At 45.2% G+C, this 26,621-nt stretch overlaps 1 protein-coding gene across 10 annotated transcripts in view; it reads right to left on the reverse strand.

The window, feature by feature from the left end:
- Positions 1-558: 558 nt before the first annotated feature.
- ctdspla (CTD (carboxy-terminal domain, RNA polymerase II, polypeptide A) small phosphatase-like a) overlaps positions 559-26,621 on the reverse strand; it is a 610,361-nt gene continuing 584,298 nt past the window's right edge. For 9 of the 10 annotated variants that reach the window (XM_069914945.1, XM_069914952.1, XM_069914942.1 and 6 more), the window contains 3 exons: positions 14,007-14,192; positions 7,236-7,353; positions 559-6,613 (listed from right to left, as the gene is read on the reverse strand). In XM_069914945.1, coding sequence (XP_069771046.1) covers positions 6,600-6,613; positions 7,236-7,353; positions 14,007-14,192 — 318 coding nt within the window. In that variant the 3' untranslated portion in view covers positions 559-6,599. The remainder of the gene's footprint in view (positions 6,614-7,235; positions 7,354-14,006; positions 14,193-26,621) is intronic. The other variant, XM_069914943.1, reaches the window with a different exon arrangement.

Below are 26,621 nucleotides of genomic sequence, written 5' to 3' on the forward strand. Positions count from 1 at the left end.
AATCTCGGTGTCTGCAGACTTTGGCGTTTCATAACTTCCATTTCTACCCACTGAGTTCCTCCAGCAACTCTGTTGCCTCGTTCCGTTGAACTGGCGCCCATCACTGCTGCGTTTACAGCCTGTTCTTGTAGCATTTAAGCAAGAGTGCCTTTGAAGTCGCCAACCTTTGAAGTGGAAATCAGTTCATAGTTCTATTTTAAAATGAATTCCTCATTAAAAAGCTTAATTTGGACAAAGTTTCCACGCTGCTTGGCTTCATTTGGGGGAGGGGTAGGCTGGAGAAGAAGGCTCACACACCAGTTTTTTAAAAGTTTATTTTATTGGCGAAAGTAAAGAAACAGATTTATTCAGTAACCGACAGTAACAACCATTTCTGTTTCCTTCCCTCAGATTCATAGTGTTTTATCAAGTATTGCTGTTCAAACTGAAAAAGTGTCACCATGTTCAAACCATGAAAAACAAGTCCCTCCCTCCACCCCCTGCCTGCCGCCTTCTTGCTCTACTCCTGACCCGGAGCCCAAACGCCACCAAGTCTTTTGCTCAGGCGTCTGGAGTAGATGCGAGGTGGGGTGGGGGGGGGGGGGGGTTTGGTCTAATGGTGGAAGATCCCTCTGGCCTGTTTCACCTTGTTTTTGCATAGTTACCCTCTCATGGTTACCCAACCACCCTCCCCCACAATCGCCCAGGCAATTATTGACCGGGCAGGCCAGCTTCCTTTTGGAGCACCTTTGCAATTAGAGACACAACAGACCGTTTAAGAACTCCGGATTTTTTTTTACAAAATAAAAAACAGTTTGCAGGATTAAAGATAAACAGACTGCCAACATATGCCTTCAGAGCACAGGGGCAATAACGTGCCAACTGCACAACCTTGTGCCCTTCCAACAAAGACACTGGTTGGGGGACGTGATGGTGGGGAGAGCTTGCACCCATCATTCATCCGGCGGATTTTAAGGCAAGTGGGTTCCTCACCAAGATGCGGAGAGAAAAATAAAAACCAGTGCAATCCTTTGATTTTGAGCCCAACATGATTCCATTAAAAATGATTGTAATTACAATTAAAAATTGGGAGTGGGGGGATAGAAAAAACAGGACATCTAGCTAACTGGCTGAATGATTGCCTTACTCCGACACCATACGATACAACACACACACCCCCCACCCCATCCCCAAACCAACCGAGACGATAGTACTGTATATCTGATGCCATTTTCTGCCTCTAAGGGAATAGAAACAGCAAATTACATGGACCCTGATGGTTAGTTTCCCAGCCTTGGAATGCAGGCACACACACGCATGCACACGTACACATACACCAAGCAGCATGAGAAGCCTTAGCACATCCACCTCTGTGACTACAAACTAGGGGCGGAGGTCTGTTTAAAAAAAAATTCCTCCAAAATGGAAGTTAAAACATGAAAGTCTGCAGACACCGTGATGGTATGTAAAAACATAATGCCAGAGAAACTCAGCAAGTCACACAGCATTCTTTACATCGTAAACATACAAAACTGACGTGTCAGACCTGAGCCCTTCATCAAGGTATGATCAACGTGGCCGTGTGCCTGTGCTCCTCCCCCTGCCATTTATTCGGGCGCCTGCCTACATCTTGACTGTACCTTGACGAGGGACTTTACTGCACGAAGTATGCTGTGTGGCCTGCTGAATTTCTCCGACGTTGCATTTTCACTGAAATAGAAGTTAGTTTCATGAGCAAAAGCAAGTCGCTGCCCATAGAAGGGGAGAATGTTAGAGAACAGCCTGGGGTTAGAGTTTGAAGCCCAGCAGGAGTGTTTATAAAACGATTCTTGCAACTTCGCAGTACAGAGGAATGTCTGAAGAGAGATGTCGCTGCATGCTCTATGTACATGAAGGTGTCACCAAGTTTGGTACATGGCACACCTTGGTTGGAGGCAAAGTTCATCCTTGGGAGCAGGAATAGATCGAGAGGGATATGGGCACTTGGGTCAGCTTGGACAAGTTGGGCCTAAGGGCTGCAGTCCTCCATGAGGTGGTAGTGAAAGAGGGGGCCTTCGGACGAGATGGTAAAGGGGTGGAATGCTTCAGGCAGTAGCAAGGGTTGAGTGGGCTGACTGCTGTGTGAACCGGGGGTGGGAGGGGGTCCGAGCAAAGGTCACATGGTGGTGAGGGATGCCTTGGCAGAGCTGGCCTCCCACAGGAGGTGAGAGGATCAAGACATAAACTGGAGGGGTCCATGTTTCACAGACAATTCAGAGGGTTGACTCTTGTGACAAGGAGTTTTCCCCATTCAGAGAGACTAGGGGTAAAATCTGGCCCATTCAGTGCCACTTTCAAATAGTCAACTGTGTGCAGTGGGTTTGCTAGCCAGCGGACTCAAGCCTTCCTGACGGAACCGAGTTCGGTAAAGGAGGGACAGGACGGACTATGGAGGCCGGAATCTGGGCAACAAACGCTCTGCTGGAGGAACTCAGTGGGAGGAAAGGAACAGTCGACGATTCAGGCCGGAACCCTTCATTGAGACAGAGAGCCAGTGTAAATGAGGACAGGGACCTATAGGGGGCTGGTGGAGCAGGGAAGGAGTATGGGCAGAGGGGGAGATTGATGTCAGACAAAGGGAGAGAGAAGGGAAAAGAAGAGTGAATCGGAGGAAGTTGAGATACCATAAAGATCCTGACCCAAAATGGTGACTTCCCTCTCTGGATGCTGCCTTACCTACTGAGTCCCTCCAGCTGCTCAGAGGGGGATTGCTCCTTCAGTCAGGTTGGGTGAGCTCAATGACCTCCCCCAAGAGGGATCTTGTCTGCTCTTGGCTCAAGTGACAGGGCAGAGAATTGGAGATCCTATCCCTGTCTGTTTCCTCATGTCATCCCCCGCAACCTCCTTCCCAGCTCAGGAAAGTGGTTTGTGTTGGCGGGGGGAGGAGGAGGGTGGTGAGACACGTCCAATACCTTGGATGTACAAGGTTGAATTCAGGGCAGTGAGACCGGACTCTCTGTGACCTGGAGTCTGGGCTGCCATGGCTGAACAGGTGTCCTCGCACGCCTGTGTACCATCCGTACTCACTGCCTCTAACACAAGAACACCTTAACTGCTGCGTGAATGAGGACAGATCGTGTCAGGAACATCACCCTCCCTGAGCAGCACAGCATTGGTTACCTTTCTAAACTATGTCTTCCTATCATGGCACCAGTGGTGTTACAGGAAAAGATAGTTCCCTTTCACACAGAAGTGTGGTCAATAAAACTCTGGCTAGACTACACTTGGAATATTGCGCTCAGTTCTGGGCACCTCATTGCAGGAGGGATGTGGAAGCTATGGAGAGGGTGCAAAGGAGGTCGACCAGGATGTTGCCTGGATTGTCGAGGCAAGGTTAACAGAAGGATGAGAGGAGAGTTAAGAGAGGTCTACAAGAATATGAGAGGCATGGATCGGCCAGCACCTGTTTCCAAAGGGAGAGTAACAAACCCCAGAGGGCGTCTGTACCAGGAAAGGGGAGGAAAGTTTAGGGGAGACATCAGGGGTATGTGTTATTTTTTATTTGCATACAGAGAATAGCAGGTGCCTGGAATGCATTGCTGGGGGAAGTGGTGGAAAGGAACATTTAAAAGACTCTTAGACAAGTACACGGATGTGAGAAAAATAGAGGGTTATGGGTGTGAGGTAGGGAAGATTTAGATTGTTGGGTAGGTTTATATAGATCGGCACAACATTGTGGACTTGAAGGGCCTGTACTGTGCTATAATGTTCTATGTTCCATCTCCACCTCCTTCCAGCCAGCTCCAGCTGCCTCCCCCCAATTCCTCCCCACCCCTTCTTATGCACCCACACCAGTACTGGGTTGTAACAATGAGCTATTGGTGAATCTCAGCAGAAACCATGGATAGAAATGGTCAACGATTCGGGACAGAACCCTCTATCCAAATGGAGGTAAAAAGAGGGCAATGATATACATATATACGTACACGCACACACACGGGTGAAAGGAACTGGGGAGGGGCCGATGTTTTCGACAGAAGGTGGAAGACATGGGGAGACAGGAAGAGGGAGAGACCATTGTGGGGGTGGTGGGGGAGGGAAATTAGAGAGAAGAGTAGGTAAAGAAGTGATGGAATAAAACACAAAATTCTGAAGACACCACGATTGAAGTAAAAACACGATGCTGGAGAAACTCAGCAGGTCAGTGTCGTTTATGGAGGAAAGATAGATAGATAACCAACATTTCAAGCTTTGAACAAAATGTAGGCAGGGGCATGAACAAAATGGTGGGGGAATGAGCACAGTCCTACAGGTAGGAGGTAATCGGCAGATAAAGGAGGGAGGATACAGCAGCAGACAGGGAGAGGAGGGATGGCTCTGTGAATGGAGGGAAGGGGATGGAGAGCTGGAGTAAAGAAGACAGAGGAATGGGGAAGAGAAGAATGGGGTATAAGCTAGCAGAAACCAGAGAAGATGACATTAATGCCATCCAGTTGGAGAGTGCCCAGATGGAAAATTAGGTGCCTGCCTACATTTTACACATACCTTGAATGGCTCAAGCCCGAAACGTTGGTCATGTATCTTTATCTTTGCTACATACGGTTTAACCTGCTAAGTTTCTCCAGCATTGTGTTTTTACTTCCGTAGAACCAGATAGAGGTGGGGTTACCTAAAATTAGAGATATTGACGTTCATGCCATTGTTTAAGGCTGTCTAGGAGGAATATGATGTGCTGCTCCTCAAGTTTATATCAGGCTATACCCCGGCATTGGACAAGGCCAAAGACAGACCAGTCTTTGTGGGAATGGTTGAGGGTGTTAAAAAGTTGGCCACTGGAAGTTCAAAGCTCCTGTAGATGTCACTGTGAGCAGGAACAGGAGAGGAGGTGGGCTCTAAACCAGCTGTCACCACACTGCACAACATGCACGCGGCATCTGGTCAAGGCAGTCGGTGCAGAGCAAGGCTGGTTGTCAGGATGAGTAGAGATGAGTGCTTGATGGTCAGCACGAACCCAAGGGCTGGTTTGTATGTGGTGGGGCTCTGTGACCATCTTGCCAAGGAACATGAAGTGAGGTCAGGCTCATGGGTTGTCTCCCCAGTCGCCCTCCTGTCCGCATGTTAGATCTAACCACCAGCAATTGACAAGCGGTGGGTAAGTCACGGCAGCCGGTAGGAGCTGTTAATTCCACAGGAGAAGGATGTCATTCAGGACGTCCCCCTCCGGTGGGGGGTGCAGACGGATGGTCTCCTGCTCACTGGTTGGACTAGTTATCAGGGTGGGGAGAGAACTCAGAACTCAGGAGATTTCCTCGAGGGCTTCGGGACTGATTCTAACAGCATCTCCGGAGCCGCTGGAATATTTTGAAAGCTGTGGTAAACCTCAGTTTGTGCCTGTGGTGTTGAACTCTCACACTCGAACCCCACTGACTCTGGGGATGAGGGTCATAGGGAGCCAAGATCAGCTTGGACATGACACGGCTGGGGTGTGCAGAGGTCCGACTCCTGCTCCCGTGGCCCAAGTTCACGAGAAGGGGTGGGCAGGAGTCTTCGGGGTCCGTGGGAAACCTTCATTCAAACACTAGTGGGATGAGCGCAAATGAAATGCCAAAATGCCCCATTTCTGCAGGCTAATGTTCCCACTTCAACCCCTTAGGCACATTCTAAAAGCAGATGCAGTAGGTGGAGTAATGTAAATATGAATAGCCACAGAATAAATCCCACATTTACTGATTCTGCCCTGAGATTGCTTCAATGCCAAGGATTTTTTTCTTGATTTATGGAGAAAAAATTTAAAGAAAAATAAAAACGCATTATTCGCAAAGTTTGTATCTGAAAAACTTAAAATCCATGCAGTGCAATATACCTCACTTTTAAACAACCTTTATCCCTTCCTCCCCTGCCCCCTCCTCTCTATTTAAACCACACAGCCTCTGCCCACACAGTGAATGGCGTCTAACAGCCCAGTGCACAGAGGTGATCTACATCTGCCACCACGGTGGATCCAAAACACAAGTGCCCCACCACTCCCCCACCTGCTCCCAAGCCATGTAAATAGAAACTGGTGATCAGAAAAGAAGGAAAATCCCAGCTTGGAAACACCTCCCAGCAATCTGTTTAGGTTAGGGGAGGGGAAGGGTAGTCAGAGAGGAAGCAAGAAGATGGCTAGCAGAAGCGGGGAAAATATCCATCGCGACTTTTGGCAGAACATTTCCCCGAATAACTGGCGACACTTGTGATGTATCATATCAAGTTTTTCTACAAGGTAACTTTAATGTCTTCCCTCTATTTAAAATCACAATTAAAAATATTATAATTTGGTGCCCACGAACTATTGTTAAGCCAATTGATGTAAAATTTAAAAGTTTAATGGCTCTGTAATCTTGTACCCAGCACTTATAATTCAATGTGTTCAGCATAAATAACAGTGCTTCTCACAAAGATTAAATTTTGTTTTTTTTTGTTTTAAAACATACAGTCATTAAAAGATAAAAGATCTCTGGAATATGTGGTGTACAAAAAAATTAAGTTTGCTTTTTTTTTCTCGTCTAAAATTATCAATTTTGTTTTCAAAAAGGCACTTCATTCTGCAAAAAAAGGACATCACAGAATTAGGTCGGCTGCTGTACATCAACATTGTCTGCCTACATAGCAATATCTGTGAAAAGAAAACAAAGAGGAAAAAGAAGACTTTAAAAAATATCACAGAACTGCCCGAATACTTGTTTTTGGTAGGCGGAGAGAATAGGAAGTTTTCTAACCAGATTGCAGCAGATTTTTTTTCCTCATTTTCCACTCTGTGTGTGTGTGTGTGTGTGTGTGTGTGTGTGTGTGTGTGTGTGTGTGTGTGTGCGTGTGTGTGTGTGTGTGTGTGTGTGTGTGTGTGTGTGAGTGAGTGTGTCTGTGTGTGTTCGTTCGTGCGCGGGCGCATGCACATTTTAAGTGTTTCCTTTTAAGTCTGGTCAAGGGTGACTTTCTGACGTCAGGCTTCACAGTCGTCCATCACCGTGTCCACGGCGAGCTCATGGCAGCAGCAGCCGGAGTGCTTGCCATTTTCCGAGATACCGTCCTGCTCCGACTACGCAAGCTGCAGTTCCGATCCAAGTCCGGGTGTGGGGGAAAACTGGAGGAAGCTTTCTTGTTACAGAAATCATAAAAAAAACCACAATGCTGCAAAGGGATTGGGGGTTGGGGGAAGGTGAAATTAAAAAAAAGTCGGGCAGAGATCGACGCAAGGAATCCATCACGGGGGACATGCCTGGAGCACTGTCGCTACCTGCCTCGGAGGTTCTGCAGCACGGTGTAAACATCCTCCTCTTTGCTCAGTCCTTCAAAGAATGGAATCAGATCATACAACTCCGTGTCCGACATATCGTCGAACCAGGACTGCACAGGCACCTGGCAAAAGAAAAAAAGGACTCGCATTAGCCAACTTCGCCCCCCACAAATTCTCTGCCTCTTTTTGTAAATCAAGAAACCAATAGAGACAATTAATATTGGGGTGAGGACAGAGCAGGTGAAACAGCATTTATTGGGCATCCTTCATACACTGAGAAAGGGACAAAGGTCCATCAGCTTACAGTGCATGTCGTGGAAGGCTCTGACCAAACAATGAAGGATTTGTGATACATGTGCTGGTGGAGATCTGTGGAGGGGTAAATGAAAGTGATATCATACCTGTGAGCCTGCAGCCCTCAGAAGTAAAACACAAAAATCTGTAGACACCATGGTAGTAAAAACACAATGCTGGAGAACAGGTCAACAGTGCACTTCATTTTTCTTTGGCTTGGCTTCGCGGACGAAGATTTATGGAGGGGGTAAAAAGTCCACGTCAGCTGCAGGCTCGTTTGTGGCTGACAAGTCCGATGCGGGACAGGCAGACATGATTGCAGCGGTTGCAAGGGAAAATTGGTTGGTTGGGGTTGGGTGTTGGGTTTTTCCTCCTTTGCCTTTTGTCAGTGAGGTGGGCTCTGCGGTCTTCTTCAAAGGAGGTTGCTGCCCGCCAAACTGTGAGGCGCCAAGATGCACGGTTTGAGGCGTTATCAGCCCACTGGCGGTGGTCAATGTGGCAGGCACCAAGAGATTTCTTTAGGCAGTCCTTGTACCTTTTCTTTGGTGCACCTCTGTCACGGTGGCCAGTGGAGAGCTCGCCATATAACAGGATCTTGGGAAGGCGATGGTCCTCCATTCTGGAGACGTGACCCACCCAGCGCAGCTGGATCTTCAGCAGCGTGGACTCGATGCTGTCGACCTCTGCCATCTCGAGTACTTCGACGTTAGGGATGAAAGCGCTCCAATGGATGTTGAGGGTGGAGCGGAGAGAACGCTGGTGGAAGCGTTCTAGGAGCCGTAGGTGGTGCCGGTAGAGGACCCATGATTCGGAGCCGAACAGGAGTGTGGGTATGACAACGGCTCTGTATACGCTTATCTTTGTGAGGTTTTTCAGTTGGTTGTTTTTCCAGACTCTTTTGTGTAGTCTTCCAAAGGCGCTATTTGCCTTGGCGAGTCTGTTGTCTATCTCATTGTCGATCCTTGCATCTGATGAAATGGTGCATAGAGCAAAGGTAAAGATACAAAACCAACGTTTCAGGCTTGAGCCCTTAGGAGGGGGAATGGGGAGTGATCAAGCAGAAACCGGAGAAGTCGATGTTAATGCCATCCGGTTGGATAGTGCCCAGACAGAATACGAGGTGCAGAATTGAAATTGTTGGCCATTGGGAGATCTCTGTCAGTGAGGCAAACTGAGCGAAGGTGCTCAGCGAAGCGATCTCCCAATCTGCACCCAGTTTCTCCAATGTAGAGGAGACCATAATGGGAATACCAGATGCAGAAAATGACCCCTGCAGATTCAAAAGTGAAGTGTTGCCTCAGTTAGAAGGACTGTTTTGAGCCCAGAATGGTGGTGCGGGTACAAGTGGAGCATATCCTGCGGCTACAGGGGTAGATGTCAAGGGGATGATGGGTGGGGAGGGAGGAGTGGACGAGGGGCCCGCTGAGTTTCTCCAGCATTGTCTTCTGGTTCGTGGACATACCATCTTCACTGTGCCTAGTCTGTTGGCCTCCATTCCTCCACTGAAACTTCTCATACTCAGTCCTAAACAGCCTACCCATTCCTCTCCAACTGCCCCTCTTGACTCCTACACACCTCAGTAAAACTCAAAGTTGCCAGATGCTGTGATTCTAGTCAAATCACAGAAATGCTGGAGGAACTCAGCAGGTCGCGCAGCATCCATAGGAGGTAAAGATGTATAACTGATATTTCAGGCCTGCGCCCTTCCTTAAGGTGTGAGTGAAATGACAGGCGTTTGAATTAAAGGCTGTTAAAGGAAAAGGGGAAGAATGGGAGGGGAAGGAGTGCAGACCAACAGACAAAATGGGTTAACTGGATATGATAAGAGGACAAGTGAGAATTGATCTTGAATACAGAGGGAAAGAGGAGATTGTGTGTGTGTGTGTGTGTGTGTGTGTGTGTGTGTGTGTGTGTGTGAACGAGAGACAGAGAGAGAGAGAGAGAGTGAGAGAGAGCAAAAGGAGACAGGGGAAGAAGATGGGGGCTGGTTCTAACAGAAACTGGAGAAGTCGATGTTAATACCATCTGGTTGGAAGATGAGGTGCTGTCCCTTCAATTTGCAGATTGGAGGAATAACACCTCTTTCATCTGGGCCCCCTCCAACGGATGGCATTAACATTGACACTGACACACGAGCTTGGGTAAACCTCCTTCTTGCCTCTGGTCTCAGTCTTCTCAATCTCTCACGTATCAAGCCCAAAGTCCCTGGAATCGGCTGTGTGGCTCAGGCCTGAAACACTGGTCTTTCCCCAACATTATGTTTTTATTTCAATCACTGTGTTTGCAGACATTCATGTTTTATTGCTGATGCAGAGGTGATGGGAACTAAGCAGGGGGAAGCTGCCTCCTTTACCATGTTATATGTCTAACCAGATGCTGCAGACACAAGGGAAAAGATGAGAGAGGTTCTTTTCCACATATGTATTTGGGATGAACTTATTACAAAACATTCTAGCACAGTACAGGCCCTTCGGCCCTCGATGTTGTGATGACCTAATCAACAATCTATCCCTTCCCTTCCTCACACCCGTAACCCTCTATTTTTCTTGCATCCATGTGTCTGTCTTTTTCAATCTTTTTATTGGTTTTTGAGAAGATAATATCAAATATATAGTTACATATGATATAAAGTTCAGGTAAAAGTAAATTAAAATTACAGTTAGTAAACAATGATAAACAAGATACATATGATCTATGTTGTCAATAAAAAAGGAAAAGAGAAAGAACCTATAACTAATGTATCCACGTCAAAGAGTTTTCTAAATGTCCCTATTGTATCAACCTCCAGCGCCTACAGACATCCACCACTCTGTGTAAAACAAAACTTATCTCTAACATCTCCCCAGACTTTTCCCCCTCACCTTAAATAGATGTCCTCTGGTATTTGCTACTGTTGCCCCGGGAGAAAGATGATGGATGTTAACCCCATCTATGCCCCTCATAATCTTATAGATCCGAAAAGTTGGTGAAGGCAGATTCTGTAAGATCTTTCAGTAGTTAACTGGACAAATGAGGTGAGGGAGTTAAACAGGAAAGTCTGCAGACCCTGGGGCCGAGGGCAATATGCAAATATGCCGGAGGAACTGAGCAGGCCACGCACCATCTGACGAAGGGCTCAGGCCCGAAACCTCAGTTACCCTTCAATCCCTATGGATGCTGCATGTCCCTGCTGAGTTTCTCCAGCACATATTTTTCAATTTAATTAAGACTTGCAGCACAGTAAACAACCTTATTGGCCCATGAGCCTATGCTGGCCAATTATACCCAACTGACCTACAATCCCTGGTACGTTTTGAATGGTGGGAGGAAAGTGAAGCTCCCCGGAGAAAACCCACACATATAAAAAATACACGTTATGTGTAATGCATATGAGACGAGGACTAATTTTCTGAGTTCTGGTGAAACTTTTGGAACTGGGCACTCCTTTTTTAAAAAGAGGAGTAAATCAAATCTACCTGAGCAATCGTGTAAACTGAAAGCAGTCATGCACACAAAAGAGCAGACTGAACTTTGAACAAAAATTCAATTTATATCAGTTGAACCACTAAAAGCTGCTCATGCCTTACATGTGCAGAGGTTTGAAACATACAATAAGCAAACCTGCATTGAGATGTGACTTTGATTTATGTGGTGTGTTTAAACGTGTGAAAATGATCAGTTCCAACAACCTACTCTGATAGGCAAATCAATTGTTCAAGGTACCATGGAAACTGGAAGACGCTATTTGGCCCTCATGCCTGTTCCTCTCATTCAGTAAGATCAATGATCCTTTACTTCAGTGTGTCTTTCCTGCACTAACCCAAAAATCACACTATTTCCTTAACATGACAAAATCTCTGAAATATACTCAGTGGCTAAGCCCCGCAGCAAATTCCAAGCTTCCTGAATGAATTCCACATAAGTAAAATTCAGGTTTCAACCCATTGCGTCGACCATTCTTCTTTTCTCCCACGGATGCTGCTCGAGCCGTTGAGTTCCTTCAGCATGTTGCTCCAGGTTCCAGCACCAGCGATCTCTCTGGGTGTACCTGGTAAAGTTGCTGCTTTTTCTCTGACTGATCTCTCTCCGCGCTTCTGCTCCGGGTTTTACTTACCGGAGCTGGACTGCTTGCAAAAACAAATGTTCTCCCTGCATTTTGGCATGTGCGATAATAAACTTAATCTTCATGGCCCTCTGGTGATTCACCATCTCATCAGAGTTCTGTTTAGCTTGATCTTGTGGCCATCCCCTTGTGCGGGGTAAAGATCAGCCCCTGCATCTATCCTATCAGGGCCCTTAACTACTTTGTTCCCGTGCTAAACCCAAGAACGTACAGCAATAAAGCAAATGACAAACAGATATGGTAACGGATCGGAGATTTTATTTAGGCTGCATACAAATTTGGAAGAGCAGAGGAAATTTGAAAGCCATACTGAATAAACAGGGACAGATGTTAAAGTAAATGAGAAGAAACAGAATCTGATGTGAAATGGGCCAGTAACAGAGGAACAGAGTTAAACAATGCCTGCATATGCTTTGATTATATTTTAATTCACACAAAGTCAGGCTTTTTTCTCCTCTGCCCTCTCACCCATGTTCCCCAGAACCTCTTGCCCGTGCTCCACCCCCTGGCTCTGCTCCCCCCCCCACCTTTTTTATCCATGCGCCTGCCTGCTTTTTTGGTCATACCTTGACGAAGGGCTCAGGCCTGAAGCATTGGCCAAATCTTTGCTAAAAGATCTTCCAGCACTTTTGTGTATTAAAAACAGTAACAAAAGAGACAGATTTAAGGTATTTGGTGATGGAATTAGAGGTTCCATGAGGGAACATTCTGTTTGGGACAGAAGATTGAAAACATGCTGCTTGAAATGACACTGGAAGCTTATTCAATTGCAAGGGGGAAACGAGTTATAAGGCAAGGGGACTGGAGCGAAATAGATGGCTGGCACAGAAACAAAGGGCTGGACCGGATTCTTCTATGATGCACAGTACCATTACATGACTGCTTACGACCACTGCAAGAGGACAGATTTGCCTTTCATAACTAAGGGATTCAGTCAATCAGGGAAGTCACCATGATGTTGGAAACATAGCAGATAAGATTCCACAAAGAGCAGATGTGATAATCGCCAGATAATCCCTACTAGAGATACTGACTGAAAGGCTATTACTGGTCTAGACATTGGGATAACTCTCTCCACTTTAAAAGAGTGTGATCCCGTTTTAGGTTTATCTGAGAAGGCAGAAGGGGCCATGGTTTAGAATTTCACATGAACAATGCCTCCTGCAAAGCTACTGCAATTCCTCAGCACCACATCTCCACCGATCCCCAGAGTGAAATGACTCGGAAACAGGAGTGCTGCTTCACTCAATGTCCACATCAGTTGTGGAGAGTGTGTGGTCCAGAAACGGGCAATTATACATCAATCCAGAGGCTTCCCAACCTAAAGTTCTGGCTGGATACTAGTGAAGGCTGTGTATGAAGATTTGGTCAAAGACAGGACAGATTTTCTGAGGTGCTGGGAGGACCCTGTTTACATGAATAGAACTAGGTGACATAGTCTCAACATTCAAGGGGATAGGTGACCCTTTGATTCTCTGCCTGGGGAAGCAATGGAAGTAGCGTCAGTGAATGCATTTAAATCACAGATAAAAAGATCTTCGCAAAGTAGGGGAATTGGACTGGGAAAATTCGCTCCTCCTTAAAAGAGTGTGACCAAAAGTAGGTAAGTGGAGCCAAATCTACAACCAGATCAGCCATGATCATATGATATGCTGGACCAGGTTGGACTGAATGGCCTCCTCTTGCTCCTATTTCTTATGACTGGGTGATGAGCTGATGGGTTTGCGTTCTGCAAATAGATGGAGCACCCTGGGGATGAGAGGTAAGGAATACTGCACCACGAGGGATTGCAGATTTTGGAGGAGCAGCAGACCGGTGCTGCATACCAGAAACAGGGAGAACATCGCCTGCCCCCCCTCCCACCATGTTGAGAAGAAGCACAGGAGATGGGCCTACAGGATGGTGACCATGGCGGCGCACCAGCAAGAGGATCAGCAGCTGAAGATCCCATATAGGCTGCAGGTTGTTGGCGATTTGCAGTCGGGGGACCCACACCAAGCTGCGGGCTGCTGGAGACTGGCTCGCGGGAACCAGGTACCAGAACTGGGATTCGAGAGGGTGTTGAGGGCAAGAAGGGTTTCTGAAGGGCCTTGGGAGCTGAAGACTTCCTAATCGTGTTGGAGGTGTGGATCTGGAACTCGGGCTGCCAATAGTTTGAATGGGAGCCTATGCGGCCGCAGGAGGTAAGTCCATGGACACTCAGTGTCTCTGGAGGGACTCCCTTTTGCTTCTCTTTCTCTTATTGTTAGGGGAATCGGGCAAAGGTCATGGTGACTCTTTGTTTGCCTTATGGCAGATACAAGTTGACGTATATCATGTATATTACATGTTTTAACGTATTTTGTGACAATAAAAGGAACCCAAAACCTTTGTACTCACTGCGTTTTCGGGATGGAAGATGTAAGAAGCCGGTGAGTTATCCACTATAATAACCTTGCTCAAGTCCCGCCCTAGCCGACTGAGATCTTTCACATAGTTTCCTCTGTGGAAAACACACGATTCTCTGAAGAGCCTGGCCCTGAAAACACCCCAGCGATCCAGCAGGTCAGCCACGGGATCTGCATACTGCGAGAGAGCAGGCAAAAATAAACAAGTTACTGCCCCGGCAATGGACACAAGCATAGACGAGAATAGCAGTTCAACATCCTGAGCCCATTTTGAGGGTGTTAAACAGCTGTGCTGCAGAATGCACTCTGTCAAAACATTTTCCCAGTTAAACATAAGCAGCTGTTTCTGTGAGTGCCTTATCACTGGGTAGGCTCAAGGCATGACCATTGCTCGATTCCCCAGACAATAAGAGATGGAAAGAGGGGATGAGAATCGGATGCCCAAGTGACGTGTATGATGACATGCTTGCATTTTTTTTTGTTTGTTTGAATTTTTAGACGTACAGCACGATAACAGACCCTTCCGGCCCACAAGCCCGTGCCACCCAATTACACCCAATTGACCTACAACCTTCCGGTACGTTTTTGAAGGGTGGGAGGAAACCAGAGTGCCCGGACAAAATCCAGAGAGAATGTGCAAACTCCTTACAGACGGCGCCATATTCTAACCCGGGTTACTGGCGCTGTAGCAATGTCACGTTAACCACTCTGTCCTTGTTCGATTACTTCCTATCATTGCCATTGCTGAACTGGTGCATAATGATCATTGGCTCAAGGAAGTTGGGACTTTTTGTCCCTGGTGACCTTCTGGAGGTTTATAAAACACACAAGGGGCAATGAAAAGGTGAATCGTCACAGGGCTTTCCCCAAGGGAAGCGGAATCAACTATCCAAATGCAGGCAAATGGGATTAGCCCAGAATGCTCACTTGATTGGCATGGACATGTTGGGCTGAAGTGCCAGTTCTATACTGTGTGACTCCATGACTATAGTGGGCATAGATATAAAGCAGTGGTTCTTTATTCCCCACTCACATCCCACCTTAAGTACAGGAATATCCCACTTTACAAATACTCGCTTTTTGCAAATTCACTTTTGCAAAGAAATCTGAGTTCGCTATGCGAAAGAAATTTGAATAGGCTTTCGCTTTTACAAAAAAGCTTTCAATAGTAGTGAATGGATCTTTGCTTTACACCATTTCAGTTTAAGATGTCTCATAGGAATGTTCTACTTTCGTAAAGCAGGGTATACCTGTTTCTTTGGCTTGGCTTCGTGGACGAAGATTTGTGGAGGGGGTAAAAAGTCCACGTCAGCTGCAGACTCGTTTGTGGCTGACAAGTCCGATGCGGGACAGGCATCGTAATCCATTACTAACCACAGAGCACCCATGGCATCCTATGCCATATCATATCAAATGCCATAAGGGCTCTGTGGTTAGTAAGAGATTACTTAAGGTGGTATCTGAATGGAAAAAAAAGGTTGAGAACCACTAGTCTCACTGGTGAGTGGGAAAAGGTGTGAAGAGGACCTGAGGGTCAACCTTTTCTGTAGACAGGGTGGTGGGCACGTGACAGGAGCAGCCACAGGAGGTAGTAGAGGTGGGCATATCGCAGCTGCCAACTGTGGTGGATTGTAATGGGCAGAGGTTGTACCAAGTCATGACTAACAATACCACAATGTTTCTTGTTTTGGTGAGGTTCTAGATTACTGCATGGGTCTGTTAGCCCATTGTCTACCCGCTGAGCTATCTGATCATCACTGCACCCTTTCTTCACCAACCTTCTACTTAAGACACGGAGGCCAACGAAGCAAACAGTGAGGAGAATATTTAAGTGGATGAGGGTGCACTCTAAAACATCTCTCCTTTCATCCTTAGCCCATGTCCTCTAGTTCTTGTCTCACCCAATTCAGGAGAAAAAGCCTGCTTGCATTTATTCTATCTATACCTTTCATCATTTTGTATATCTTTATATCTGTATATCTGCAGCTGACGTGGACATTACCCCTCCATAAATCTTCGTCCGCGAAGCCAAGCCAAAGAAATATCTTTATCAAATCTCCCTTCAATTGTCTATGTTCCAGGGCAGCTATTTTCAACGGGAGCCTGTCCCTGCTTGAAAGCCTTGTTTTCTTTTTTAACTCAAGTAAATATTTGTAGACATACAGCTCTGTAACAGGACCTTCTGGCCCACGAGTCCATGCTTCCCAAATATCGTCATTAATTTACAACCCCAGTATGTTTTGAACAGTGGGATGAAATTGGAGCTCCTGGAGGAAACCTATGCAGACACAGATAGAACCTACAAACCCCTTACAGACAGCACCAGATTCAAATTTGGGTCGCTGGTGATGTAACAGCATTACGCTAACCGTGCCATAACATAATTTTTTTTTAAATTATTTTTTTAATGTAGTCAGAAGGAGAGAAGAAACCACTTCACAGGGAAGGGGGCTCATAAACTTTGAGCAGAGTGCTGGGGGAGGGGGTGGGACATAGCCAGAAAAGGTTGAGAATGGCTGTTCTAGGGAATAAAGTCCTAACCTGTTTAACCCTGTAATTCAGTTCTTGACCTACCCTGCTGTGAATCTCAGCCAGTTAGTCTCTGGGCTTCTCTGCCCCCGGGAGCTGCGGATGCTAGATCATTCAATTATATTTGAGGAGAATATAGGTACATTTTGGAAGACTGAGATATTGAGCACCACGGGAAACTGGCAGAGGAGTAGTTGAGGCCAATATAAATCAGTCAGGATTGCAATGAAGGGCAGAGTGAAAGACAAAAGCCTGTAGATGCTGTGATTGTAGTCAAAACACAGAAATGCTGGAGGAACTCAGCCCATCTCACAGTGTCCACAGAAAGTAAAAATATATTACCAACGTTTTGGTACCTCAAGGAAGGCCTGAAATGTTGGTATCTTTACTTCCTATGGATGCTGCGCAATGAAGGGCGAGCAGGCTTGAGGGACCAAGTGGCCTCCTGCTCCTATTTCTTTCTGATCTTGTGCTCACTTTATGCCAAGACCCTCTGCTCCTCCGGAACTTGTTATCCTCACAGTTACTGGATGTTTCCTTGCTTTGTTGGAACTTTCCAAATAGATTACTCACAATTCTTTGGATTAAATTCCATTTTCCACTTTGTTCCCCAAATGACAGGATGGTGTAAGTCTTCCCTCAGGCTGAAACATTCCCTCTCTGCCTTAACCACACAGCTAATTTTAGAATCTTCCACAAATTTCTTAAATCACACCATCTGCATTGGTCTCTAAATCGACCATTCTCAACCTTTTCCGGCTATGACCCCCTTAGGACTCTGATCCAAGTTTATGGGCCCTCTTCTCTGTGAAGCAGTCACGTTTAGTTGGTTTCTTCTGTATTTCTCTCCTACCAACCTCATAAAAAAACAAAATTTTTTTTTAATGATTTCAGTCTGTGCTATAGGCACCTTGATTGGGGGTGGGGAGGGGGTGTATGGCCCCTGATGAGAATGGGTGACGTGGAACAATGCAGCACAGTACAGGTCCTTCGGCCCACAATGTTGTGCTAGGTAAACTTACTCCACAACAATCTAACCTTTCTCTCCGTCACAGTCCATAACTCCCCAGCAGTGCATTCTAGACACCCAACATTCTATGTAAGAAATCTGCCTCTCCCTTCAACTTTCCTCCATTAACCTTAATCTCATACATGAAGTTGTCTCTCATCTTCTGCTGCTTCACGCTTCAATCCATTGACTCCACATCAAGCAACGGAGGCTGTCTTGGTCCCAGGGTAAACAAGGGTTTAATGTGAAAAGTTCCAACTCTATCAACCTTTCCTGCTCGAACGTGTTCTCCAATCCAGGTAGCATCCTGGTAAGTCCCTATCTAAACCTTCCACATCTTTTGTGTGATGAGGTGACTAGAATGGAAAACAACACTACATATTTTCTGCCCTGATCCACCAGCTTTTTATTTGACCAGACAATAAATGAGCAGCCCTTCATGTTAAATTGGGAAGTGTTGTAAACTCTATGATTAAGTTTAGAAGTTTGGATTGATATTGATTGCAATAGAAGTGTTGTGATAGGTGCAACGTCGGTCTACAATGCCCCCTTGTGGCAGGAGGAAACAAAGCATCCAATTCAACAGCAATACTGTTAGAAAGTACGGTCATACAATTTGGTAGAAGGAATAAAAGGGCTGACTCTAATTTGAATGCAAAGAAAATTCAAAGGTGCAAATGGACTTGGAATCCTTGTGCAGGACTCCCTAAAGGTTAACCTCTAGGCTGAAGAAGAAGGCAAATGCAATGTTGACGTTCATTTCTAGAAGAATAGGATACAAGAGCAGGGATGTGATGCTGAGGCTTTATAAGGCACTGGGGAGACCTCACTTAGAGTACAATGTACAGTTTTGGGCTCCTTATTTAAGAAAGGATGTGCTGGTATTGGAGAGGGTTCAGAGAAGATTCACAAGTATTATTCCTGGAATGAAGGGATCAGCATATGAGTGTATTCCTTGGGAGTTCAGACGAATAGGGGAGGGGGGGGGCACCTTAAAGATGCATTTTGAAAATCCTGGACGGAGACGATGTGGCAAAGTTGTTTTCCATGATAGGGGAGTCAAGGACAAGAGGGCACAACTTCAGGGCTGAAGGGTACCCATTTAAAACAGAGATGGGGAGGAATTTCTTTAGCCAGAACCTCTGGAATTTGCTACTACAGACGGTTGTGGAGGCCAGGTTGTTGGGTGTATTTAAGGCAGAGAGTGATAGCTATTTAAATAGTCAGGATATCAGAGGTTATGGGGAGAAGGTAGCGGAGTGGGGCTGAAGGGGGAGAATAGATCAGGTCATGATGGAATGGCAGAGAAGACTTGATGGGCCGAATAGCCTACCACTGATCCTATATCTTATGACCTAAATGACAATTATTGGGATGGTTATGTACCTGGAGTATTGCGTCCAGTTCTGGTCTCCAATTTTGAGGAAGGACATACTAGCTATAGAGGGTGTGCAGCGCAGATTTACAAGGTTAGTTCCAGGGATGGTGGGGTTGACATATGCTGAAAGGCTAGAAAAACTGGACTTGTATCCGATGGACTTTAGAAGGATGAGGGGGGACATGATTGAGGTATACAAAATCATCAGGGGGATAGACAGGGTGAAGTCAGATTACTTGTTCCCAATGATGGGGGAGACGAGGACTAGAGGGCATAGTTTAAGAATACAGGGTAGGCCCTTTAGGACGGAGATGAGAAAACATTTTTTTACCCAGAGAAGTGTGAATCTGTGGAATGCTCTGCCACAGAGGGTGGTAGAGGCAGATTCGCTGATTATGTTCAAAAGAGAGTTAGATAAGACTCTAGTGGGCAAAGGAGTTAAGGGTTGTGGGGATAAGGCTGGAAAGGGGTACTGATGGTAGTGATCAGCCATGATCTGTAAAATGGCGGTGCTGGCTCGACGGGCCGAAGGGCCTACTCCAGCTCCTATTGTCTATTGTCTATTGGTTCACAGTGCAGAGTTCCACAGTCATTACTCTGTTCAGTTTCATCTATCAACTCCTCCCCGTCTCTTGAAAATGGTACGGGCTAATGGGAAGTTATAGCTGAACCAGAGCTGGATGTTTGTTCATCTCTCCATCCTATAAGGAGCAAAGTGATTTCAAGGGAACCTGAAGGTGTGTGTGTGAAACAAGCTGCCAGAAGGTTGTTGAGGTGGGTACAGGTATGATTTAAGGACTAAGGAATTTTAGCATGTCTCCCTCCCCTCCCCCAAGTCCCTCAACATCTTCTACACATGTACCCAGAGCACAGACTTGCTGGATGCATCTCTGCGTGGGACAGGAGCAGGGAAGCCGCAGAAGGTGGACATCAGCTCAGAGCATCACGCAAACTTCCCTCCCCTCTACGGACTCCGTCTATACCTCCAGCTAGAAAAGGCAGCCAACACACTGAAAGACCCATCACACCCCAGACACATCCCCTCTTCCCTTCTGGAAGAAGGCTCAAGAGTTTGAAAGTGTGCGCCAATCGGCTTAAAGTCATCGTTCAATGAATCCCGCAATTGTGCTCTCATGCTACCCTTGCTTAGTGCTAAATTGTGGTCTTTACATGGCTGTAAGAATGTTAGACTACTTACAGAAGAGCACTTCCCTCTACAGTACTGGGTATTTTGTGACAAGTAAATGTAAAGACATTGGCAGGAAAAGGTTACAGAGATATGGGCCAAAACCAGGCAAGCGGAACCAGCTCAGGCCAGTAACATGGCAAGGACGAGTTGGGCCGAAGGGCTTGTTTCCATGCTGTGCACCTTTTCCCTGCCTGCTGATGACAATTTACAAATGAAGTTTGTACAATGAGAAATAAAGCTGGTGACAAAGTTGAAGGTGTGGGAGGAAGCCATAACGCTTTACTTTGGCAAGCAGCAGTTGGGGGGGAAAAAAGTTTATGTCCAATACCAATGAATGAAGCAGCTTTGAAAATCAGCTTGCCGTCCAAGGGACAATGAAGATGGTGTATCTTTAAAAAGAGTTTACATTACAGATACTTGCCCGACTAATCCAGGATGGTGTTTACATACAACCTGCCTCTCATTTATCGTCACCTCATCCTGTCAGCATAGACTTATGACAATAGCAAATACCAGAGCACATCTGTTTAAGGTGAATGGAGGAACGTTTAAGGGAGATTTATCTGGGGCAAGTCTGTTTACACAGAGAGTGGCGGGTATCTGGAATGAACTGCCGGGGCGGTGGTGGAGGCTGGCGCAATAGGGACATTTAAAAGACTATTAAGACAGGCATATGGATGTAAGCAAAATAGAGGGTTATGGGTGTGAGGTTGGGAAGGATTAGATTGAGGTGGAGAAGGTTTACATAGGTCCACGGTGAAATGGGAAAGTTTGCAGATGCTGTGACTGTAGTAAAAACACAGCAATGCTAGAGGAGCTCAGCTGGTCTTGCAGCGTCCATAGGAGGTAAAGATACAAAACCAACATTTTGGGTCTGAGCCCTTCAAGGTGTGGGAGAGGGAAAGAAAGGGTGGTGGAGAGGGGGAGGTGGACAAGGGGTATTAAATTGATATGGGTAGGTGAGCAGTGGTTTTACTCATACCTTGAAACAATGGGTTATATATCTTTATCTCCTATTGGCATTTTTATCACCGAGGGCTGAAGGGGTTGTACTGTGCTGGAATGTTCAATATCCTATTTCTTTCTCCTGGACAAATGTCAGGTGTTGCACTTTGGGAAGATCAAATGGAAGGGGAATGCATACCGTTTATTGCAGGACTCTTAGTGTTCAGAGAGAACTGGGGACCAAATCCAAAGTTTCTTGAAACTGACCAGGCAAGTAGATAGGGTGGTGAATGAGGTGATGGGAAGCTTGTCTTTATTGGTTGGGGCATTGAGTAATGAAGTCATGCTGCAGATACACAAAGCTCTGGTGAGGTGAAGTGTGTTCTGGTCATCCCATTATAGGAAGGACGTGGGGGCTTTCGAAGTGGTTCACCACAATGCTACCTGGGTTAGACATTACGAGCTATGGGAGAGGTTGGACAAACTTGCTCTGGAACATCGGGAGGCTGAGGGAAGACTTGATAAAAGTTTATAAAATCAAGAGAGTCGGAATTTGACATTAATTTTTAGAAGAAGAGGATATATATCCAGGGATTTGAGGCTTTATAAGGCATTAGGGGCATATCGTGACCAGTTTTAGGCTCCTCATTTAAGAAAGGATGGGCTGACTTTGGAGAAAGTTCAGAAGTATGATTCCAGAAACGAAAGAGTTAACACATGAGGAACGTTTGACTGCTCTTGGCCTGCAGTCATTGGAATTCCGGAGAATGAGGGGGGAATCTTTTTGATACATTTTGAATGTTGAAAAGCATGGACAGAGTAGATGTAGAAAGATTGTTTCCCATAGCGAGAGAATCTAGGACAAGAGGGCACAACTTAAGGATTGTCTGGTTAGAACAGAGGTGCGGAGGAATATCTTTTGTCAGAGGGAGGTAAATTTGTGGAAGTTGTTGCCACAGGTGGTTCTGGAGACCAGATCAATAATGAATTTAAGGAAGAGATTGATAGGTTCTTGATTAGCCAGGGCATCAAAGAATATGAGGAAAGGGCCAGGCAGTGAGGCTGAGTGAAAAAATGGATCAACTTGTGATTAAATGATGGGGCAGACTTGATGGGCTGAATGGCCTATTTCTGCTCCTATGTCTTATGGTCTTATAATCAGTTCCTCCATCATTAAACTATCTGATACCAGAGGATGTATGTTTAAGGTTCAAGGCATTTTTCACTTTATACACAGAGAGTGGTGAGTGCTGGAATTGGCAACCAGGGGAAATGGTGGAAGCAAACACATTAGTAACATTTATGAGACTTCTAGAGACACATGAATATGCAGGGAATGGAGGGATATCAATCAGGTACTAGCAGCAGATTTTTAGTTTAATTTGGTATCATGTTCGGCACAGACACCCAGGATGAAAGGCCCATTCATGCTGTAATGAGTCCGACTGATCCTGGTTTCTGCTTGAACACTGGATAGGATACTGATCGGCCTCACTGTATGATATCTCTAGTCACCATGGAACACTACAGCACAGAAAACGGGCCATTCAGCCCTTCTAGTCTGTGCCGACCATTCTTCAGCTAGTCCCATTAACCTGCTCCCATTACATAACCATCCAGACCTTTCCCATCTATAATCTTGGTGGGAACATGCAAACTCTGTACACTCAAAATCCAATTTAATCTTGAAACTCAAGATCGAGTCTGCACCCACATCAGATGGCATCTCATTCCACACTCCCACCATTCTCTGAGTGAAGAAGTTCTCCTTTCATCCTAAAGCCATGTCCTCTCGTAATTATCTCTCCTAATCTCAATGGAAAGAACTCTGTCTATATCCCAAATAATTTTATAAACCTTTATCAAATCTCCCCTTATTTTTCTTTGTTCTGAGGAATAAAGTCCTAACCTCTTTAATCTTGCTACTGAAGACCCGGCAACATCCTAGTAAATCTTCCCTGCACTCTTTCAATCTTATTGATATCCTTCCTGAAATGCACACAATATTCCAAATTTAGCCTCACCAATGTCTTATATAACTTCAACATAACATCCCAACTCCTGTACTCAATACTTTGATTTATAAAGGCCAAGATGCCAAAAGCCTTCTTTACAACCCTGTCCACCTGTGACATCACCTTCAGGGAACAATGTATCTGTATCCCCAGGTCTCTTTGCTCCTCCGCACTCCTCAGTGCCCCACCATTTACAGTGTACGTCCTTCCTTAATTTGCTCTTCCAAAATGCAACATCTCACACTTGTCTGCATTAAACTCCATCATCCATTTATTGGCCCATTCTCCCAGTTGGTCCAGATCCCTCTGCAGGCTTCGAAAATTTTCCTCGCTGTCTACTACACCTCCCATCTTAGTGTCATCACCAAACTTGCTGATCCAATTTGCCACTTTATCATCCAGATCATTGATAAAGACAAAACAACAATGGTCCCAACGTGATCCCTGAGGCCCACCACTGGTCACAGGTCTCCAGTCTGAGAAGCATCATCCATGACCACTCTCTGCTTTCTCCCACACAGCCAATTTTGAATCCAGTTCACAACCCCTCTAGTGTCTTAAGCTTCTGAACTAATCTCCCATGTGGGACCTTGTCCATGTAGACAACATTCACAGCCTTTCTTTCATCTACCTTCCTCGAAGAACTCTACAAGATTTGTTAAACATGACCTACCATGTAGAAAGCCATGCTGACTTTCCTCAATCAGCCCACGGCTGTCCAAATACTTATATATCCTATCTCTCAATACTCCTTCCAATAATTTACCTACTACTGACGTCAGACTCACTGGCCTAGTTACCTGGTTTACTTTTGGGGCCTTTCTTAAACAGCGGGACAACATGAGCTACTCTCCAATCCTCTGGCACCTTTCCTCTAGCTAAGGGCATTTTGAATATATCTATCAGGGCCCCTGGAATTTCAACACTTGTCTCTCCCAAGGTCCGAGGGAATATCATTTCTGGTCCAGGGGATTTGTCTACCTTTATTCACTGTAAGGGAGCAATCACTTCCACCTCCTTAATCTCCATATGTTTCACGACACTTCTATTTGTTTCCTTTCCATCCATATGCATTATGCCAGTTTCCTCAGTAAATACTAATGCAAAAAATATCTGTTTAAGGTCTCCCCCATTTCGTGAAGCTCCACAAATAGTTGACCATTCTGATCCTCTAGGGGACTAATTTTATCCCTTATTATCCTCTCACTCTTAATATACTTGTAGAAACCCTTTGGATTTACCTTCACTTTATCTGCCAAAGCACCCTCAAGCCTTCTTTTTGCCTTCCTGATTTCCTTCTTTATTATTCTCTTACATTTTCCATACTCTGCATGTACCTCATTTGCTCCTTGTTGCCTATACAGGTTATACACCTCTCTTGTTCTTAATCAGATCACCAATATCCCTTGAAAACCAAGGTTCCCTATGTCTATTAATTTTGCCTTTAATCTTGGTGGGAACATTCAAACTCTATACACTCAAAATCTTGCCCTTGAAGGCCTTGCACTTGCCGGACACATCCCTGCCAGAAATGGTTCATTCTAATGGACTCCTCTGCAAATTTGGCCTTTCTCCAATTTAGAACCTCAACTCGAGGATCAGACCTATCCTTATCCATAAGCAACTTGACCCAAAATGCTCACCTACACAGACTTCTGCTATTTGACCTGCCTGGTTCCCTAATAGGAAATTCAGTATCACATCCTCTCTTGTTGGTACCTCTACATATTGATTTAGAAAACTTTCCTGTATACATTTGACAAACTCCAAACTATCCAGTGCTTTTACAGCATGGGAGTCCCATTCAATATACAGAAAGTTAAAATCTCCTACTACCACAACTTTCTGTTTCTTACAATGGTCTGCCATTTCCTGATAGGCACCTCCAATTCTCTCGGACTATTGGGCAGACTATAATACCAGCCTATTAGTGTGCTCAAACCTTGCCCGTTCCTTAGCTCCATCTGTAGGCAAGTCCACAGTGCTGTCCTGTCTAAGCACAGCTGTGATATTTTCCCTGACTAGCAATGCCAGTCCTCCCCCTGTCATCCCCTCCCTTCTACCACGTCTGAAACAACAGAACCCTAGAATATTGAGCTGCCAATCCTGCCCCTCCTGCAATCAAATCTCATTAATAGCAATAATGTCATAATCCCACATGCAAATCCACACCCTAAGCTCATCTGCCTTACTAACAACACCACATTTCTTTCAAGTTCCAAATTCTCTGGATAAAGTAGTCTCTCCTAAATTATTTACTGGAATTACCTGATAATTATGGTTCATCACTCTAAGCCCGTGGGTGTAAGATGATGCTGAGGGCTTGAGTGATGCATTTTGGAAGATCAAATTTGAAGGCAGAGTACATGGAAAGGAAAAGAAACCCCTCTACTTCTAGTGAACCCATGGTAACACACAAGGCTCTTGGAAAGGCCACAGAGTGTGGAAGAACAGAGGGACTTTGGGATCCAAATCCATTGCTCGCTCAAGGTTGCCACGCAGGTTGATAGGAGAGTTACGAAGGCCTATGGTAAGCTGGGCTTCATTAGTCGAAGGATTGAGTTTAAGAGCCATGTGTAATGCTGCAGCTCTATAAAACTCTGGTTAGACCACACTTGGGGTATTGCGTTCAGTTCTGATCACCTCATTACAGGAAGGATGTAGAAGTGATGGAGATTTACCAAGATGTTGCCTGGAATGCCTTGATAGGGTTGATGGTGGAGGCAGTAACAAGAAGGACATTTGATGAAAGAAAAAAAGAGGGTTATGAGGTAAAGAGTTTAGTTTTTTTGGGTTAGTATATATTGTGGGAAAAAGGGCCTGTATTGTGCTTACTGATTGCAACAAAATGAGCTTCAAATGAACCAATGATAACTCCGTGATGACAAGCGGCCTAAGAAATATTTTCTCCATCTGAAGCAAAATTAGGGCATTGCTGGTACCTCTGGACATATGAACACACTTAAAACAAATGTGGGGGGGAGATCAGGGGGTTGGGGAAGAATCAAGTAGCTATCTTCACTAAATTTTCACCAAATCTTCACTATTCACTAAATCTTCACTATTCACTAAATCTTCACCAAATCTTCACTATTCACTAAATCTTCACCAAATCTTCACTAAATCTTCACTAAATTTTCATCAAATCTTCACTAAATTTTCATCAAATCTTCACTATTCACTAAATCTTCACTATTCACTAAATCTTCACTATTCACTAAATCTTCACTATTCACTAAATCTTCACTATTCACTAAATCTTCATCAAATCTTCACTAAATCTTCACTATTCACTAAATCTTCACCAAATCTTCACTATTCACTAAATCTTCACCAAATCTTCACTAAATTTTCATCAAATCTTCACTATTCACTAAATCTTCACTATTCACTAAATCTTCACTATTCACTAAATCTTCACTATTCACTAAATCTTCATCAAATCTTCACTAAATCTTCACTATTCACTAAATCTTCACCAAATCTTCACTAAATCTTCACTATTCACTAAATCTTCACCAAATCTTCACTATTCACTAAAT

The sequence above is a fragment of the Narcine bancroftii genome, chromosome 1 (genome assembly GCF_036971445.1).
Source record: "Narcine bancroftii isolate sNarBan1 chromosome 1, sNarBan1.hap1, whole genome shotgun sequence".
Classification (NCBI taxonomy): domain Eukaryota; kingdom Metazoa; phylum Chordata; class Chondrichthyes; order Torpediniformes; family Narcinidae; genus Narcine; species Narcine bancroftii.